This window comes from Manis pentadactyla, chromosome 8, assembly GCF_030020395.1.
Source record: "Manis pentadactyla isolate mManPen7 chromosome 8, mManPen7.hap1, whole genome shotgun sequence".
NCBI classification, from domain to species: domain Eukaryota; kingdom Metazoa; phylum Chordata; class Mammalia; order Pholidota; family Manidae; genus Manis; species Manis pentadactyla.
Genome location: NC_080026.1, coordinates 72,913,267 through 72,932,474, shown reverse-complemented (window position 1 = coordinate 72,932,474; position 19,208 = coordinate 72,913,267). Strand labels below are relative to the sequence as shown.

General features: G+C 39.4%; 2 protein-coding genes and 1 long non-coding RNA gene across 6 annotated transcripts in view; 2 read left to right on the top strand and 1 right to left on the bottom strand.

The window, feature by feature from the left end:
- Positions 1–7,729, top strand: part of LOC118931478 (uncharacterized) — a 40,001-nt gene extending 32,272 nt beyond the window's left edge. The window contains exons 4-5 of one of the 4 annotated variants that reach the window (XR_008998901.1): positions 5,475–5,601; positions 5,880–7,729. This is a non-coding gene — a long non-coding RNA (uncharacterized LOC118931478). Of the gene's footprint in view, positions 1–320; positions 426–5,474; positions 5,684–5,879 lie in introns of those variants that run through there. The other 3 variants (XR_008998903.1, XR_008998902.1, XR_005032406.2) reach the window with 3 other exon arrangements.
- Positions 7,730–7,894: 165 nt separating this feature from the next.
- KLLN (killin, p53 regulated DNA replication inhibitor) lies at positions 7,895–10,325 on the bottom strand. The gene is given in 4 exon segments (XM_036924098.2): positions 7,895–9,727; positions 9,729–9,912; positions 9,915–9,969; positions 10,017–10,325. Coding segments are annotated over 4 exon segments (789 nt in total). The 3' UTR covers positions 7,895–9,486.
- Positions 10,326–11,292: 967 nt separating this feature from the next.
- Positions 11,293–19,208, top strand: part of PTEN (phosphatase and tensin homolog) — a 95,376-nt gene continuing 87,460 nt past the window's right edge. Inside the window, exon 1 of the mRNA XM_036924052.2 lies at positions 11,293–12,078. Coding sequence (XP_036779947.1) covers positions 12,000–12,078 — 79 coding nt within the window. The 5' untranslated portion in view covers positions 11,293–11,999. The remainder of the gene's footprint in view (positions 12,079–19,208) is intronic.

Here is a 19,208-nt window from a genome sequence, read left to right as displayed (position 1 = left end):
CTAGATGTAGTTTAAAAGGAAAGTACTTTTCAAAAATAGAATAATGGCCATCTTCAGGTAGGGGAATTCTACTTTAAAACCTGAGAAGATTTAGTGAGCCAAATTCAAATTATAAGGTAAAGTTGACCAGTAATAAGGCAAATGGCTCAACATTGTAAAACAAACAGAATTTGAAATGCAGACAATCCTACTTTACGGTTACAAGTTATTTAAAAAGTTATAAAGATAATGAAACAGTATTTTACAGTTAGTAAGTCCACAAGAACACACTGTAACAAGGCATATCTTAATTAAGGTCTCCTTCCTGCTTGCTTCAAAAGGTGATATAGGAAGAGGGTGGTCACATGAGCTCCAGCAGCCAGTGAGCTGGGTCTGCACTTAGGAGGCAGCCACCGAAGGTACTGTGTCCAGGAAAGACATTTCAGGTAACACTTATGTCTCAGAGCTAGGTAAATGATGGCCTTTTTTCTTTAGAAAATAGTGTTTCTATCCATTAGCTTTCTCCCAGTTGACTGGCTTCATGAAGTTTATGTTAAGGATTTGAAATATTCCCAAATTAATTTTTACATTCCATGATCTTTTGCTTACAGACGACCTTGTCCTCTAGGGTTTCCTGAAATGTAAAACCTGTATATCTTTTAAGAAATGCAATGCATTTACATACAAGTAGCAAAAATACACAAAAGAGAGCTGTTTATCTATTGTATTTAGAAAAGATAAAATATCCTTCTAAGCTAAGTATGACATTAGATTTTCCTACGGTATTCTTTCTTAAGTTCCTACAAGACAGAAAAACCTAAATCACAGTATGATTACCTCTTGAACTTATTTTATTAATCGTCAAACATTGTTAACAAGAAGGTTATGACTGGGTTGAGTCTAAAAGTGCTTTATTTTATCATTAATTAGAACCATGAAATTAAACAGTGCCCCACCACCACCACTGAGACATCAAGGTTAGTTTAAAAAAATTATGTGAGAATTTATGTGGTTGAAAAAAAAAATCAATATTACATACAATGTGAATTGTGGCCCCTGGAGCTGTATAATTTGGCAGTGCTGTAAATGTCACCTTCTCACCTGGTCTCCCAGACATATCAATTTCTTGTATATTCATATAGAGAACCTTGGGACATAGCGGTGAAGAGGGCTAAAATGGGAATACGAAGAGAGAGTGACAAGAAAGAAGGCAGGAGAAAGGAGAGAGGAAGGATAGAAGGAAAAGGTTGTTGTAGTCTGTTCCGGCTGCTATAACAAGTAGCACAAACTGGATGGCTTATAAATAATGGACATTTATTTCTCACAGTTTGGAAGCTGAAAATCTGAGATCAGGGTGCCCATATAATCAGGTTTTATGTCTGATTCATAAACAACTGTCTTCTAGATGTAACCTCACCTGGTGAAGCTGTGCCATGCCTCTTGTAAGGGTACCAACTCCCACTGAGCAGGGCTCAGCCCTCCTGACCTAATCACCTCCCAAAGGCCCCACCTCCTAATGCCATCACGTTGCGGGTTAGGTTTCAATGTAAGAATTTTAGGGAGGACACAGACATTCACACCATAGCAGAGGGGAAAGACTGAGGCTGTACACAAAGGGTCAGCAACTTTCCCAGCCCTCTCTTGGAATTGTCTTTTGTGTGCATGTGTATGTGTATATGAATAGAAGAGGGAGAAATGGGGAAAGGAAAAGGAAAAAAAAATTATCTGGAGAAGTGTCATAGTGAGCCACTGGAAATTTTATTACCATATGCATGTATTACTTGAATAAACTTTTATTTGTATTGTTTTTCCCTCTCATATCACTTTTATCTAGTTTCAACCAAGTATATTATTTTGAGATTTATGTTTTAGGAAAAATTTTAGAGCCAATAGGCATAAATATTCATGGAAAAAGGGAAGCAGGGATGCGGGCCTCTACTACCCTTATACCAGAGACAAACTAACCTTTCTCCAGCACAAATTGCCCCGATAAAATCCAGAATTAAACTTTCTGTCTGTAGTGACCTGCTCAGACTACAAATAGATTTGTTACCTGATTTTGCGCTGTGCCAAAGACACTGCCTCTAAGTGCACACTGCACCATTTCCACTGACTTCAGCTCTTCAGCAGGGGTCAGTGTTCCCCTCCATTCCCGGTGGCTTTTGGCATCCCTCCCTTTCAAAGGAGCACCAGCCCTTTTCTTTTCAGTCCACATTTGAACCTGCCTACTTTACATCCTTGTTTGGAAGATATTTTCCCAGTGATCTTAGAAACTGGGGAGGAGAAGCAAATGTGTAACATACAGCAATTTATGTTTTCATGATTTGATCTTTAAGGGCCTAATTCTTATTGTCTAATTTCAAGACACTGAAGGAAAGGGAGTGAGCATCAGTAATCGTAGTTTCCTTATCTCTGTCTTTACCTATTTCCTTATCTCTGTCTTTACCTATTTCAAACATTATTTATTGTCTCCATGTAGACAGTCTTCTGGTTCCCTTCATCACCCGTCTGAGGCTTGAAAATCCCATCAAAAACTATCTGCAAATTTCTCTCTAATTAACTTGTTCAGGTTTCTATAAAAGTGAAGTTTAGTCCCATCTTTATTCACTGATGGGATATCAGGAAATTTCCCAGGCTCCAAAACAGGTGCCTCACTGAGTAGCTATGTAAACCCTTTGGGCTTCAGTTTCATCATCTGTAAAATGGGATTAGTGAACTAATGAATCTTTGAGTTTCCTTCTAGCTCTTAGACACTTGGATCATAGTCCGCCACTGCCTTGAATGGTGGTGGTACTGAGGTACCAGATGATTCTTTCTGGAGGATATTTCTTTGAACAGCAAAAGCCATTAAATAGTATAAAAAGTAAAACTAGATCTAGTTGAGACAGTTGATCCAAGGAAAGATGGTGCTCAGGGTAAAATACAACCTGTCTACTACACAGCATTTATACTTGACAACATTTATGATGGATGTTCTCATGTATTTCTGTAGTACAGCAGACCAAACAGACCTTTAGGCTTAAATGTTGGAAATTCCTTAGGGTGTTCATTTATTTAAAAATGAAATTAGAGTTTAGCTCTCTTCCTTGTTTATTATAGCCTTTTGATAATAGGCATTTATTTATTTTTAGCCTTAATTCTATTGGATGAAATTGCTTTTTCACCTTATGAAAATAGTAAGTGATCATGGTAAAGAACCTTCCAATCATATAGAAAGCAATAAATGAAAAGAGAACTTCCTCTCAGAAGAACCTCCCTCCCCATCCTGTCCTCAGAGATAACTAGTGTTATCTTCTGTTCTGTTAATTCTTCCAGATATTTTCCATGTGTTTATGCAATCACATATACATATATATTATTACTTTGATTTATTTCACTGAACCATTTTGTGACATTATCCTACAGTAGAATTATACCTGTAAAATAGATAAATGAGCAAATGAAGAAACTATAGGATTAAGGAACAAAATAGATAACAAACTGAAAACATTCAGTTCCTAATCAAATTGTCAACTGATAGTTATGATTCCTAAATAATAGAGATTCTAGGCAGAATTGGCCATGGAAAATTGTCTGTTTTGAGCAATCAGGTATAGGGGAGAGAGCTAGTGTCATTATGGTAGGTGACCACCAGTGATTCCTCCATCTCTTAATACCAGGACATGGAGTCTATTTCCCCTGCCCCTGCTCTCCCACCTTGAATCTTGACAGGCTCTGAGGCAAAAATGATGCTATTAGAGTTCTGCATCTATACCTGACAACTTTAGATTTTGCTCTTTTGGAAGATAATCACCATATAAAGAAGTCTAATTACCCTGCTGAAGAGAAAGGCCTCAGGGAGGCAGGGTGCCTCTAGAGGACTGGACTCTAAGGAGGGAGATAGGTCCATCAGCCCCTCGCTGCCTAGTCACTCCAGCTGAGACACTAGACATGTGATTGAAGCCATCTTGGATCCTCCAGCCCAAGTCAAGTCAAGCCAGCCCAACTAACTCTACAAAGGAGAGACAAAGCTGTCACGACTGAGTCCTGTCCATATTGCAGAATGTGAGCAAGAAAATAGTTGTTGCTGTTTTAAGCTGCTACATTTTGGGGTAGTGTGTTGTGCACAGTAGAAAACAGAAATGGATGTCTGAAAGTCAGGTGCTGGAATAATAAAAATCTACAACGTGTGGCACTCTTTGGGACCAGGCATTGGGTGGAGATTGGAAAGGTGATGAGGGAACTCTTTTTTTAAAAAAAAAAACTAGTTTTTAGAAGTTCTCTTATGAAACAATTTTAGGATTACAGAAAATTTGCAAAAATGATAGAGAGTTCATGTATATTCTTCACTCAGCTGCACCAATAAATTACATAGCCAAAGAGTAATAATCAAAACCAGGAAATTAACATAAAGTGCAGACCTAATATGAACTTACTAGTTTTTCTAGTGATGTTCTTTTTCTGTTCCAGGATCCAATCCAGGGTCCTACATTTGCATTTAGTTGAAGGGTTTCCGTAGTCTGGGAAGGAGACTTTTAATGGAGGCTCTAAAGGTAATGAGGAAATTGCTATCAGAGGCTGGAGTAGTGATGTTATGTAGTGGCAAAATATTTGGCAACATTTGTATGCTGTAAAAGATAAAACATAAAATATACCTAATGAACTAGTAGATCTGGCAAGCAGATTTTCAAGTTGAACATTCAAGGTAACAGTTGGCTTCTTTCAGTGATGTCTGATGGAGTCACAAGAGAGAGAGAGATGTGTTAAGAAAAGAACTATTCAGTTTTCAAGCAGACTGTAAAGGAAATACATAAGGCCTGGAAGAGTCTCTTTAGCCAGCAAAAGAGAAACAAAGTAAGAAGTGGACTTGGGGGCCTGCCTCTAAGTTGTGGCCTCAAGGTAAAGATCCAACCAAAACTCTGTTAAGACCTTTAAAAAATTTAAGATTTGCCTCATAGACCCTCTCATCTAGATGAAAGCACTTCTTCACATCTTAAGGGCATTTCAACAGCACCTACCTTCACAGAGCCTAAAGGAGAGAGGTTTGTTTTTGAAGGGATTATAGATACTACTTTGTGGGCAAGGAGTGAACTCCAATAAAAGTCATGGAAAATCTGCAAAATTTTAAAGAGAATTGTATTCATGAAACCACCATCAACTTGGACCAAAAAGAGAAAGACCATTTAAAATGAAAAAAGCTTCTGAACCCTCATTCTTTATGGGCAAGAAGCAATCTGAGAGAGCTATTCAAATATAAGGGATAGGCAGCTTTCTATGGAAAAGGAAGATTAACTCAGAGGTCATAGCCTGGACCCTACAGCAAGGAGCCCAGAACAATGGACTAGGAAACGACTCTCAGGGATAGTCTGGGTGACTGTGCTTGCCTGGCTTTCAGAATTGCTATGGACTACTGACTGCTATATACCTTCCATGTTCCGCCTTTTGAGCAGTGTCTATTGCAGTTATCCTTTCCCTGTTTCAGCATTGTATTTTGCTTATGTAACTTGTCTTTTTAGTTCACAGGTCTCCAAATGAAGAGGAGCAGCATCTGAAATGCCTCATCTACATCTGGGCCTAGTGCATGTTACTAGATCTTGGACCCAAGAACCAATGCTATACAGAATGCTAATTTTTGTGGAGGGAGTGAGTGTATTTTGCATGTCTGTTTACAGGTGTGGAGGTGTGAATTGGGGCCAGAGGGTGGATTAAAATAGAGTGTTTCCAAGTTTGACTGCCAATAACTCCTCCCATCCTAGCCATTCCTTTCATTAGGAAGTAGTCTTTTTCCTGTCCCCTTGGATCTGGGTTGGCCTTGTGACTTGTTTTGGCCAAGAAAATACAATGAAAGTGATGCTCTGGGACTTCTGAACCCTGATTTTAAGAGGCCTTATAGCTTCTGCTTTCTCCCTCATGGTATCCAGTTACTGTGTAAAGAAACCTGGGCTGGACCACTGAATGATGAGCCATCACTTGAAGAGAGAGAGGCCCCAGCCATTTCAGCTACCCCAGCTGAGGTGCCAGATCTGTGGATGAAGCCATCTTGGACATTACAGCCCCAGCCAAACCCACACATGAGGGCAACCAGCTGACATCATAGGGAAACAGAAGAACTGTCCAGCTTTGCCCTTCCCAAACATCAGGATTGTGAGAAAATAAATGCTGGTGGTTTTTTTAAGCCACTAAATTTAGGGTGTTTATTATGCAGCAATAGATAATTGAAACAGTTGTCATGTCAGGATATTTTCTTTTTCTTTAACTTTACTCCATGGGCTGTGAAGAGGTTGTAACAGTGTTAGACAAAGAAGCCAAGTTTACAAGGGGACTACATTCCATAAAAGCTGGACCCTATGCACCATAGTCATTGCTCTGTCCACAGAACTTAGCACAATACTGGCACATAATGGTTCCCAAACATTCGTTGATTGAATCATTAAATGAATGAAGGCCACCTATCATAAAAAAGGTAGACAAAAATATACTTTAAATAGAGTTTGTCCGTTGCATTTTCTCTTTCAAAAAACTGCTCTTTGTTGTTAGAAAACCTGATGCCTCAGAAGTCAGAGGGATGTTCCAAAGGGAAAGATTTGTAGGAGTGAGGCAATGGCCAACCCTGACTCCTTCTCAATGTCCTTCCTATCCCTAGATGAAAGAGGACTACTTGGAAGTACCTGGTAAATGCCCCAATACCTGCTGGTATATAAACATTATTATCTTTTTCTATTATAGGAAGATGGAAGAGTTAAAAAAAAAAGTAAAATATATGTTCAGTAGGGCTAACTTTAGATATTAAGGAGTAGACTAGCCAAGAGCCCACATTAGGTTGGAGACTAAAATAGTCAAAGTGGTTTTGTCATGTTAGGTCTTTTCTATCAGTCTTTACTCCAAGTCACAATTTCTGAATGCCGCTTAGACAAAGTGAGTACCTATTCTGTTTTGTGGTTCTCCCAGGAGTAACCAGCCCAACTCTTATTTCTCTGAGGTGATAATTTCATACTGTACACTTTTCTACTGAGATTTGAAAGGAGACATGAGTGTCATCTGAAATATCTCCAGGAGAGATGTAGGACATGAAGAGCTTATAAAAATGGAAATAATTCTTTTAGGATATAGTTGCTGGTATGATCTTTAACAGAGTCTTCTGGAAAAATGTCTCAGGCAAAATCTTTTCATTTAAAGGAACAGCAGTATTTGTAATTAGGTTAAATGAAATAAATAAGGGAAAAGCCTTTGGTCCCTTGGAAGACTCAAACCTTTGATATGTTTTTTTCTATTCCATATTAGTTAGAAAACAGTGGTTAAACAGATAAAAATAGAGAAGATTGCTTAAAATTTAAAGCCATTGAATTAGATCTCTATTTGAAAGGTCAGTATGTGGGAGATGAAAAAGGCATGTAGTGATCAGAGTGCCCAAAAGAGATTTTACTAGCAGGACCGACAAAGAGTACATCAACTATTTATATCACCCACTTCAAGTTGCTGGTCATTTCACTTAATGAAAGAAAATAAGAAAGGAATTTTCTTTGGACATTCTTTGAGTGTAGTAACAATACAGTTTTGGAATCAGCTGTTACAAACGATAATTAAAGCTAGTTTATCATGTTCACTAATTATTCTACATAGTTAGTCTCCCTGAAGCTTTATATAATTCTCCCTTTGTTACAAGCCTCTGTTTCTCCCTGGGGCATTCTGAATCCAGACAGGTAAAAAACTGAAGTGCTTGGAAACCAATGTATTGTAATAACTGTTGAGCCAGGCAGATATTTGCAATTGAACTTGAACTATATATATATATATATATTATATATATATATATATAAACTTTCTGTACATTAGATAGGGTCAGTTATTTAAAGGTTTCGCTCTACCACCTTGGTAAGATGTCTTGGGTAGAAAGAATAAGTGAAGGAAAACAAAAATTGAAAAAAGAATATATTAGTACTATCATCAGGAACCTATTTAATACTGGGAAGGGGAGGACGATTTTATTCAGCAATTCCTAATAATCATCTGATACTGCTCTCAGGCTGGCCAGATACCTGCCAACATCAGTGATCCTTTCATTCACCATCAGAGAAGTAGAGGGACCTGATTTTGATAGGAGGAGCAAAGCTCATTTTCTATTTTCTTCTTCAACTGATGGAAGTGCTTTTGGGCCCAGTCTCTGTTCCAGCACTTTAATGCTACTGATGCACACTCTTTATGCTCCAGAATATCCTCTCTCCTCATGCCTAATACCAACAGGACAGGAGTGAACTCATTTTCTTCCCAGGAAGCAGATTTCAGAACTTCTCAGATGCTGTGAAACTAATCCTTATAGTGTAGGCTCTAGGGGAGGAGCAAAATACGGCACTACTAATAACAGAGACTCTGGGGACAAGATAAACAACCTGAGAAACAAACAGGACATTTCACCCATACCCAACCCACTTGACTTCATTTAACTTCATCTTCATTTTCACTCTCCCTACAAAGCAATAATTGATAATCAACTGAGCACAGCTCAGATATTTACCATACAATCTAGCAGAACACCTAGAAATCAGGAACTCCTTACCTTGGTTATTTAGAAAATAAATCTCTAGCTTACACTAGGCTGTGCAGACAGAACTTTCGTTTCTGGAAACCCAGGGGAGGTCTTTCTCTTTTCTCAGATTGCTGTCCATTACCTCTCCCCAAGCTGAGCAGGACCATGTACAAAACCTGTCTCCAATAAATATCAACATTGAAGATTTAGCAGGTTGCTAACTCCTGCAAAGCTATCTTAAAAGGATGTTGTATATAATGCAGTTTTATGGAGCTTCAGAGATCTCTAAGAACATTGTAAATATCCCTGGTTTACACAGTAGTCCTGGAGTTAGGTAATGGCCTGTGGCTTCTAAGCTAGCTCTCTTGGGGTTTCTAGTCTTAAGGGGCTGCCAGCAACTATGATGTGCTCATATACAATCTTCTTATACACTGATTAAATCCTCTTTAGACCTTCCGAGGCACGTACTCATAATTACTGCAATACACATGCAAATTGATCCCCATTCTCCCAGGTTAAAAAAAAAATTAGAGCCAGTGCCTCAGCCTACGTCTCAACTTAGATACTTTGGGATTCAAATTGTCTCAAGTTCTATTTCCCAAGCGAAAGAAAAGGAAGAAATTCCTAGATTGGCGTTGATTGATGCCCATTTTCTCCACGCAGAAGATGAACAACTCGCTTTGTGGCCGACCAACGTCAGAGTAAACGTGCTTCAGTTCTCAGCATTTCTGCCAGCGTTCTCCAGACTGGTCAGCCAGTCCGGGCTGTAAGCCGATTTGACAGGTTTGTTCTGGGCTGACCGTCATTGACTAGGTTCTCTCACCAGATAAGTCACTTGGCTGAGTCTACAGTAGGTGGGGCGCTCTCACCAGCTCAGGGGTAGTGACTGTAAGTTTGTTGCAACATCGAATTTGAGCAGCGGGCTGCTGCAGAAAGATACCCTTGCCCTAAGGGTCAGAGCACTAGCGTAGTTGTGCCAGAGCCCTGGGGCCCAGCCACTTCTCTCACCGTTGGGAACGCGCCGTGTTAGCCGATCCAGATCTAGGGGTCTCAGGTTTCGGCCCTTTCTTGCCCTGTGGGTAGCAGGTGAAGGGTGGGACCAGCTCGGGAACTTTGCTCTGTGGTTTGCAAGAATCAGCGGCCAGCGGTGCAGGGAGGCGGGGGCACGTGCTTGGATGGGAGTGCTTGTGTAATCAGCTCCCCAGGCGCCAGCCCCGACAGCACCCAGGCGGGAGTATCGTCTGAGGCTGTTTTCCACCATGCCTAGGGAGGCTCTGGAGTCCCGCTGCCCCACAAGCAGGGAACACGCTAGGAGGAGGATGCGAAGGTAAAGAAACACTTGCTTCAGGAGATATCGTGGGGGAGTGGGAATTTGGAAAGTTTCCCAACTAGGAACACACGTGACCTCCTCCTGAAAGTAGTTCCGACGGGGACCGTGTATCCCTCCACCTCCTTTTGAACCTCCTAGGTCTCCTCGGTCCCGCCCACTGGCAGGGGCTGCAGCTTTCTATGGTTCCGTATTTCACGCTCCGACCCAGCAACCCCCGCCTCCAGCGTGCACAGCGGCGCTAGGAGAGCGCAGTAACTTGGCCCCGGGGCGATCCACCAGCCGGATTTTCACAGCGACCCAAAAGGGGCGGGGCAAGGTAGTCTCTAGGGACCGAGCTTGAGTTCGACGCGGTGAACTGAACTGAAGCCCCGAAGGGAGAGGTGCTCTGTTCTCTGCGGGGAAATGCAGGGGGCAGCTGGATGCAGCCATGTCAGTCCACCTGGACAGTTCATCTTGGGGACCTAGAAATTCAGGGGCGATGTGCTCATACTCAGCGCCCTCGGGAGCTTTCATATTTAGAGCAAATGAGCTGAGTTGTTGGGGTAGCGGGAGGTGGTGCGATGAAAGGGAGCCGGATGAGGTGATACACACCGGAGACACAATAGGGGGTTGTTCTTTGTGCGAAGATTGACACCTTGAGGACACGGGTGTGGGGTAGATAGGAGAGGTAGGATTTCTCGGCAAAGGCTGCTACAGGCAAATCCCTGCGAACGGCTATGATCCGCCTGGGGCGCTCAGGAGAGAGGCTGCAGGCCAGGCCGGGGAGATTTGGGGGTGGAAGCAGGGACCGTTCCCGCTGCAGGGACCGCCCCTGCATTTTCCTGTTTGCCGAACAGAGCAGTCACCAGGTCCTTTCCACCTGTGCACAGGTAATCTCAGACTTGAGTGACAAACCTCAAAGCACCCGCCTCTGCCTTCACCTTCAGTCCACCCCGTCGCCCCGAAATAATGTACCCGGCCTTTGGCTGGGTTTTTGGGCACAAGCCAAGGCATAGCTCGTTCCTCCGCCCTGCGCTGCTACAGATGCAACTACTGACGGGCGCCTCGGAACAAGCCCGAGCGAGCCCCGAGCAGTCATACTGAGCATGCTCAGAGGCGCCAGCAGCTTAGGGGCTCGGCGCTCGCACCCGGAGCTGCCGCTTCTGTACCCGCCTTACCGCCCCTTCCCTGTCCAGCCTTTCCCACCCTCGTCAGCCTTCCGCTTCCCCTCGGGCTCCCGAGGCTCCGGAGCTCCCGGCGCGGCGGCGGAGGGGGCGGGCAGGCAGGCGGACGGGCGGTGATGTGGCGGGACTCTTTGTGCACTGCGGCAGGATACGCGTTGGGGTGCCGGGACGCATCTGCACTCAGTTCTCTCCTCTCGGAAGCTGCAGCCATGATGGAAGTTTGAGAGTTGAGCCGCTGTGAGGCGAGGCCGGGCTCAGGCGAGGGAGATGAGAGACGGCGGCGGCTGCGGCCCAGAGCCCCTCTCAGCGCCAGTGAGCAGCCGCGGGGGCAGCGCCCTCGGGGAGCCGTCCTGCCGGCGGCGGCGGCAGGAGCGGCATTTCTCGCCTCCTCTTCGTCTCCTTTTCTAACCGTGCAGCCTCTTCCTCGGCTTCTCCTGAAAGGGAAGGTGGAAGCCGTGGGCTCGGGAGGGAGCCGGCTGAGGCGCGGCGGCGGCACCTCCCGCTCCTGGAGCGGGGGGGAGAAGCGGCGGCGGCGGCGGCCGCAGCGGCTGCAGCTCCGGGGAGGCGGTCGGAGTCGCCTGTCACCATTTCCAGGTCTGGGAACGCCGGAGAGTTGGTCTCTCCCCTCCTACTGCCACCAACACGGCGGCGGCGGCGGCGGCACGTCCAGGGACCCGGGCCGGTTTTAAACCTTCCCTCCGCCGCCGCCGCACCCCCGCTGGCCCGGGCTCCGGAGGCCGCCGGAGGAGGCAGCCGTTCCGAGGATTATTCGTCTTCTCCTCATTCCGTTGCCGCCGCTGCCAGGCCTCTGACTACTGAGGAGAAGCAGGCCCAGTCGCTGCAACCATCCAGCAGCCGCCGCAGCAGCCATTACCCGGCTGCGGTCCAAAGCCAAGCGGCGGCAGAGCGAGGGGCATCAGCTACCGCCAAGTCCAGAGCCATTTCCATCCTGCAAAAGAAGCCCCGCCACCAGCAGCTTCTGCCATCTCTCTCCTCCTTTTTCTTCAGCCACAGGCTCCCAGACATGACAGCCATCATCAAAGAGATCGTTAGCAGAAACAAAAGGAGATATCAAGAGGATGGATTCGACTTAGACTTGACCTGTATCCATTTCTGCGGCTGCTCCTCTGCCTTTCTGTCACTCTCTTTCTTAACGTGGGAGTAGACGGATGCGAAAAATTTCCATAGTTTGGGTGACTATAACATTTAACCCTGGTCGAATTTCCAGATCATGTGTACTTTGTGTCTTTTTTTGAATGCATTCAATCTAGGGTGTGTTCGGCTAGCCGGAACTCTTGCCTGCTTGTAAGCGTCAAGGCTCCGGTTGGTTTCTTAGTTTGTCTATGGGGGTCACTTCCTAAGGGCTGTTGTCCGTTAATACAGAATACAAGTACACTGTTAGTGGATTAGTGAGCTCGGTAATCCGGTCTACTAAATGAACAGAAAAAGACGCTTTGAGGTTGAGCCTATTTCGATTAAATCTTGGCTGTAGGCCCTAGATCAAGGGTATAGATTAGATTAAAATGAAAAAATTAGTGTTGCACGTACGCACATTGCATCAGAATCTTGCAGTGATTGTTTTTAGTTTCCTGGGTTGCATTGATAGATTCTTTTAAAATGTGAGTTGTGAACCGATACGTGTAACTTTAGCAGAATCATTTGCAGCATATTTGGTGCTCATTTGAGGCAAAAGTAGGTTTGTACGTTTAAACGAAGTTAATTACAACTTTGAACTGCCTTTAAAAGTTTCGTAGTTTGAAATCAGTACTGCCATATAGTAAGGCGCTCTTCTTACATCTTTGTTAAATTTGCCTTTTTCTCTTCTGTTGGGGTGATGTACGATAGGGCATGAAATTTGCAGTTCAGTAGCACTTTATATTCTGTGCTCTTGTCGCATGTAATAGAATAGAGATTGAATGGTTTTTTGATCCCAAATGATAATGTTGTATACGTTCAAGGGTATTGTGTATAGCAAATGGTGATTGCAGAGATTAAATTTATATGTTCACTTGAAATTTAAGTATTGTGATGCCAGAATTGCTACACATTTTAGTAAGGTTTTAAATCCTCTGACACCATTGGATATCTGTTAATTTTACTCTGACTTGTATAGAATGTCCAGTATAATTTACCACCTAGTAACCAGAAATGCTGGGAAGAGTGGATTACCCCAGCTACAGATTGTAGGTATGTGAGCTTTTTTCTTACTGTGTGTTAAATTAACTCAGTCAGCTTGTTGAATAAGATAGAAACCCAACAATTTTGACGGGTGTAGTTTTGATTGTCTAAAGGTTAGGTCTTCGCACTTCAGAAGATAGTGGTTATTGAAAGGCATTAATCTCTGCAGTTTCAGGTACAGTAAACTGATTTTGATAAGGTTGGGGATGAGCCCTCCTTTTTTGCAGAATGGAAAGTATCACAGGAATTGGGTTACTGGTAGGCATGACAAACGGAACTAAGCTTATTGGTGTGAAATGATTGAAGCATTTTATCAAAGGCCACTATTAAGACCAGAAATTTGGTGATGTGAATTGTAGCAGTGGACAATATTTAGTTAAAATTATGTAATTGCATAAGTGTTATAGAGTATTCTTCATATTTATTAGCAGATATCAGTAAACATTTTAAAGATTGAGTGTCCTGCTAAAAAATGTAGGTAAGATTTTTTTTCTTTGAAGAAAAACATTTGAAGAGGTTTTATTTCTTTGGATTATGGAGCTGCACATAGATGTGCACAGCCAATTTTGCTCAGGTTTTTGTTTTGAAATGAAAAAGTTTGCGGAAGAAGTAGCTTTACAACACACAAAATGTGACAATTTTCTGTTAACTTAAAAAAGTAATATTTTTTTAAAAATTCAAAAATTTTGAAATCTGCATCAATTGAAAAAGTTTACTAAGACCGAACTTGACCCACTTGTCCAGAAGATAATTAATCATGGATAATCTCTTCTATTTGTAATCTAGTATTGGTGTGAATTAGAAGTCTTTTAGATTTATAGGAAAAAATAAATGTTTACTTAACTTTTTAAAAAAATCCCCCACTCAAAAAAATTTCTAGAATGCTGCACGGTAGACATACTGCTTTTTGTACTAAAAGTACGTTTATGGTTTTTTACGTTACCCATTTAATTAAAAATTATCAGGGTTATTATAAGACTAACATTATTCTACCAGGATCTTACATGTGAGCAGTGAGGTAACTGGTCATTTCTCCTTTGATTTGCGAGTATGTGTTCCTCTATGCATGAAATTCATGTGACTTAAAACTTTATCTATAACTGTACTTTTAGTTATGATACGCATAGAAAGCAGTATCAGTTATTGCATCAAATGACTAATAACACTTAATTTCTAGAGTTGTGGTTTTATTGAGCGAAATACTGATATGAAAAAAAATCGTTGAGGAAAAAATTGATGAAGGGCTTGCTTTTTTGAGATTTACACTTCCAATAATTTTCACATACCAAAGCACTTAGGTTTGCTTGGTTTCACTTTAGTGTTCTGTTTGTTGTGGGGGGAAAATTAAAATGTCCATTGAAGACAGTCTTTGTCAGGTGGTAGTATCTAATTCAGCAGCTAGCTTGTTAAATTCCTTTATGGAAAAATAGGTAGTATTTTTATCTGAAAAAGGTTGATAATGAAGTGATTTTTCAGAGGAAAATAGAGAATCATACTTCAGTTTAAAATATTTTTGCAAAATTGAATTATTCTAACTGATTTGTTGATGGGGTTTTTATTAATGTTAGTCTGAAAAGTAGTGCTCAACATGAGACTAAAAAATTTAGCATCTTTAGATTTCATGGAAACTTCAGGCTTATTTGTATTTTTATTGTTTTGATAAGTTCATGTATTTTCAAATATTAACCTTTATAGGAAATATTTTTAACTTGCAGAGGGTATAGTGACTTGAACTTAGTTGTATTGTCTTTTAAGATTAGTGATTATTGAAATGACCATATTGTGAGGTTTTTAAAAAAAATTATTCTATTTGCAGTTTTTATTTCACAGTGTTTTGTGTCTAAGTTGTATTTCTTTTCTGAACAATATTAGTGGGCCACCTAATTGCTATATGACAATTTACAAACTGCATTTTCATAAAGCTTATTCAAGAAAGAGTAATTTACATTTTATGTGACTCTTAAAATTAGGGAGAATTTTATTGCTGTCCATTTTAAAAGTTTGCACAGTAGTACAGTCAGCAATGCAGATTTACATTGTTTATCATATACTAAATACTAAATGAGTAAACAAAGTATGGTGAGATACAACCACTTAATTGATTTTTTTTTTTTGGAAGAGTAGAAGAAGATACATTTGTGTGTATTACCTTTCAGAATTTTAACATGAGAAAGGTAACTGGCAGTATTTTTTGTGTGAAACAGTATCTGCTTTTTCCTAATAATCACATAAAATACACAAACCTCTTAATATTACAGAATTCCTTATTTTTTGGAAGTGGTCTTTTCAAATGTTCTGCCCCATTTACTATTTGTTCATGGTGATAGCTTAGTATTTTTTAATAATTTTAAAGTCATTTAAGTATCTTCAGTGACTTTAATGGAGCAGTATTTATTATGGAAAAGTCAGTTCACAAAGTTTCAGCATTAATTCACTGTAAGTAAACCTTCTATTTAAAAATTTTTACCGCAGCCTTTTTAGTAGGACAAAATGTAGAAAATGTTTTCATATTAATATCGTATGTGAAAGCAAGTTTATAAAGATAAATTTAGAAGTGTGCATGTATAGACAGTTTTTCCCTTGAAATATTAGGCCTTGTTTGTACTGTAAGGACAGATTACAAAAGATACATTATTAATGATAGTACAAGTAATTTATTCAATACCATATTTGTTTTCCTGTAGAGACTGTTAGTTCTGAAGTTTTATTTCTACTTCATAAAATGCTCACTCTTCTCTTTCTCTCTTTCTATCAGATAAACTTGGTTATAAGTGGAGTCAGTATTGGAGAGTTCTTTTGTGGCCTGAATACATTAAGAAAAAGTGTTATGATTTGTTCTAAGGATTGTGACTTAAGACATTGGTCTGCCTGTGAGATTGGTTACAGTAATGATTTCAGTAAATATTCAGTTCTGCTTTACAATTGCTTTCTAACTGAAATTAATGGAGTTGCTATCAGAGTTATCAATAATGTCGAGATTAGAGTGAATAACCTTAAGTCGGTAAGGATTTCCTAAGCAAACTGATATCCTTAACTCTTTTACATGGGCCATATTACTGCCACATGCATTCTTTGCTAGATAGTCAAAGTATTTTGGTCTTTGACAAGTGATTCTCCTTCTTAATATTGAAGATATGCACTTGCTATTGTACATTACTTTGTTTTGTCAGGAAAGGTGAAATTGGTATATTGGATTTGACTCTTCACGTGTCCTCTAATTTTTTGAAGTTTTCATTGGTTACAGAAAAAGATTAGCAATTTGGTTCCTTTAAGATAATTTGCACTGGAAATTTGGCTATTGGAAAAATATTAATGTAAGAATAATACACATAAATTGGGGTGAACTAATTTTAAATGGTATATTTTAATTTCAGTATAATTAAGGGAGATTCTGTTCATTTGCAACACTTTTCATTAAGAGGTGGGTGAACATCTTCAGGGTATTAGGTTATATACTTAGTAGTGTTGAAAATATTGACAGATGGATACTGTGGCTGCACCTGCCAGCAAAAGAATATTCTTAACCTGTAGTTAGTGTGGGAAAGAAGACTGTTTATGCATTATATTTTAAGTGGTTATACACTTAATTATCAGGAGTCATCACTTCAAGTGAGGACAGTGTATATAACTTATATTAAGTGTTTGAATACTTTATGTCTAAGTATTTAAATAAATACAAAGTTAGCAAATTGTCATAATTCTAAAAAAGAAACTTTAAAAAAAGATTACCTTGGTGGATATTGTTTTATGATTTTCAAATGAGGTTACATCTATTTCAAATTACATTAAAATAATGAGTATTATTTTTATCTACACGTTGTGTGTACATTGTTTCATTTTAGATTTTAGGGTGGCAGGGTAAGCTCTGGAGCCAAAGTGCTTGTGTTGGAATCCTGGCTCTGCCTCTTAGTAGCTGGGTGAGTTTGAATAGGCAACTTAATCTTTCTCAATCTAGTGATATTTAAAATGGGAATAATGGTACTTACTTACATAAAGGTTTTATCTTGAAGAATGAATGAGATAAGTAGTTCACTTTGTTTAATACCTGCCGTATTGCAAATACTTAAATGGTAACTTTTACTCTTACAGTTAATTTTTAGATCACCCATATGTGAGAAAGTATTTGTATTTTCATTTATGGGAGGAGCAGTGATTGTAACTCAATTTTCTAAATTTTGGATATGCTAGAGTTTTCATTGATTTAAGCTTTGAATATTTTTAAAAATAGGGGTAATATGTCTGTGATTTACTGTTTATAGAATGTATGTCTGCTCACTCACACTGCTGACCAAAGAAAAATTAATCATGCTAACCAAAAAGTATTTGCTTTAAGATACTAAGGTAAGATGAATACTTCCTATAATGGTATAATGAAGTAGAAGTTTTAAAAGAAAAATTTTTTATAATAAATTTACTTGAGTGTTAAAGGTCAATTTAAGTAACATTTTAAATCACAGATTAATCTCTGTCTAAAATGAAAGAAAACTTTTTATGTATGATACAAGAGTTATGTAAACTGTTGCCAACAAAGGTATGTTTCTTGGCATTTCTTTTTAAGTTCAGAGTTTTGGGGGAGTCATGCAACTTTGAATGCCAAGTTACATTATTACAATACACTTTACACTTAATGTAATCTAGCGTTGTGTTAATATAATACAATAATTTAAATTTAGTGTTAAACTTTTATGTTATTGTGTTCTGTTTTCACATTTTATTAATGGGAAGAAAGAGCTAAAAGATTTTTTCTGCTGTTATTCTTACCAGGTAGGGGAAAGGATAGACTAAGCCAAAGACCTTCCTAGTGAAGGCAATTGCATGTGCATAGGGATCATTCTTGTTTTTCCTTTGCCTGTGTTGGTCTCTCACATAGATCACAGTATCCTCACTAGTGAAGTACTTGACTTCTAATGATGTTTGCTTGTTTATATGTTTTGCATTACAGAATGGGTGGTGTTCTATGTGACTGTCTAATTATGTGATTTTTACATTTTTTGTTTTGTTGTGTAAACAAACCAGTTGTGTTTTTGGTCCAAGTCTAAGATGTAGAATTGAACTGCATTTTGACATCTGGGAAAACTGAGTTGCCTAAAACTTTCTTCCTCCTACCCTCTTCTCTATCCTTCTAATGCTTCATGTACGTATGCTTTGCTTTATATCACTACTCAGAGCTTGCATTTAATTCAGTACTATTGAAGTCTTTCAGAATAGTTTTGTATTTTATTTCCTTAGATTTGTTTTTTTTTGTTGTTGAATTTCATGCTAAAATACAATAAGGTTCTCTCCTTTGGCAGTAACTGCAATGATTGCATTCTGCTAATTTTATGTTCATTGGATTTTTTGAAGAGGATGTAATTATTTAAGGTATTATGAAATGCAGTATGATTCGAATCTGGTAATCTTTCAATCAGATACAGTCTTAATTTATAAATAGAGCATATATGTATAAAATTTTGAACAACTCTTTGCCTTAAAATGTATACATTTTTGTATTTCCACTTAAAATTCTTTTGCCTTCATGAATTAGATTTTTCTTTTTTGCGTATTCTGCTCATTCTGAACTGATTGGAAATTAAGTAAATGGAATTGAAAATCTTTTTCTGCTTTTTGAGATAAAGTTTGGGGGCTATTACTAGCTTGATTTTAAGGTGTTTACTTTTAAAACATTAAAACATGTATTTATGAATTACGTTACTTGGAGTCTGTCAGAGACAAATGGAATGCCTGGGCTTTTTTGTTTTTTTTTTCCATAATGTAAAAAGAGTGATTGCCAGGCTTAATTTAGCCATATTGTAAAATTTATTTAACATGTTTACTTAATCATTTGTGAAAGATGAGATATGAAAAAAAGAAAAGAGGACTTGAGTCAGAGGTTTTTTCTTTTTAATCAATGTGATAGAATTAGCTAACGTACTACACTTTAACATGTCTTTATTTGTTGAGTATTTTTCTTTTTTATTAACAAAGCCTTTTTTAAATCATTAGCTTATTTGGTTTTGCAAAGAAAATAAGAGACATCCTAAGAGATAGAGCAAACATTACTTCATTTTTTTGCAGT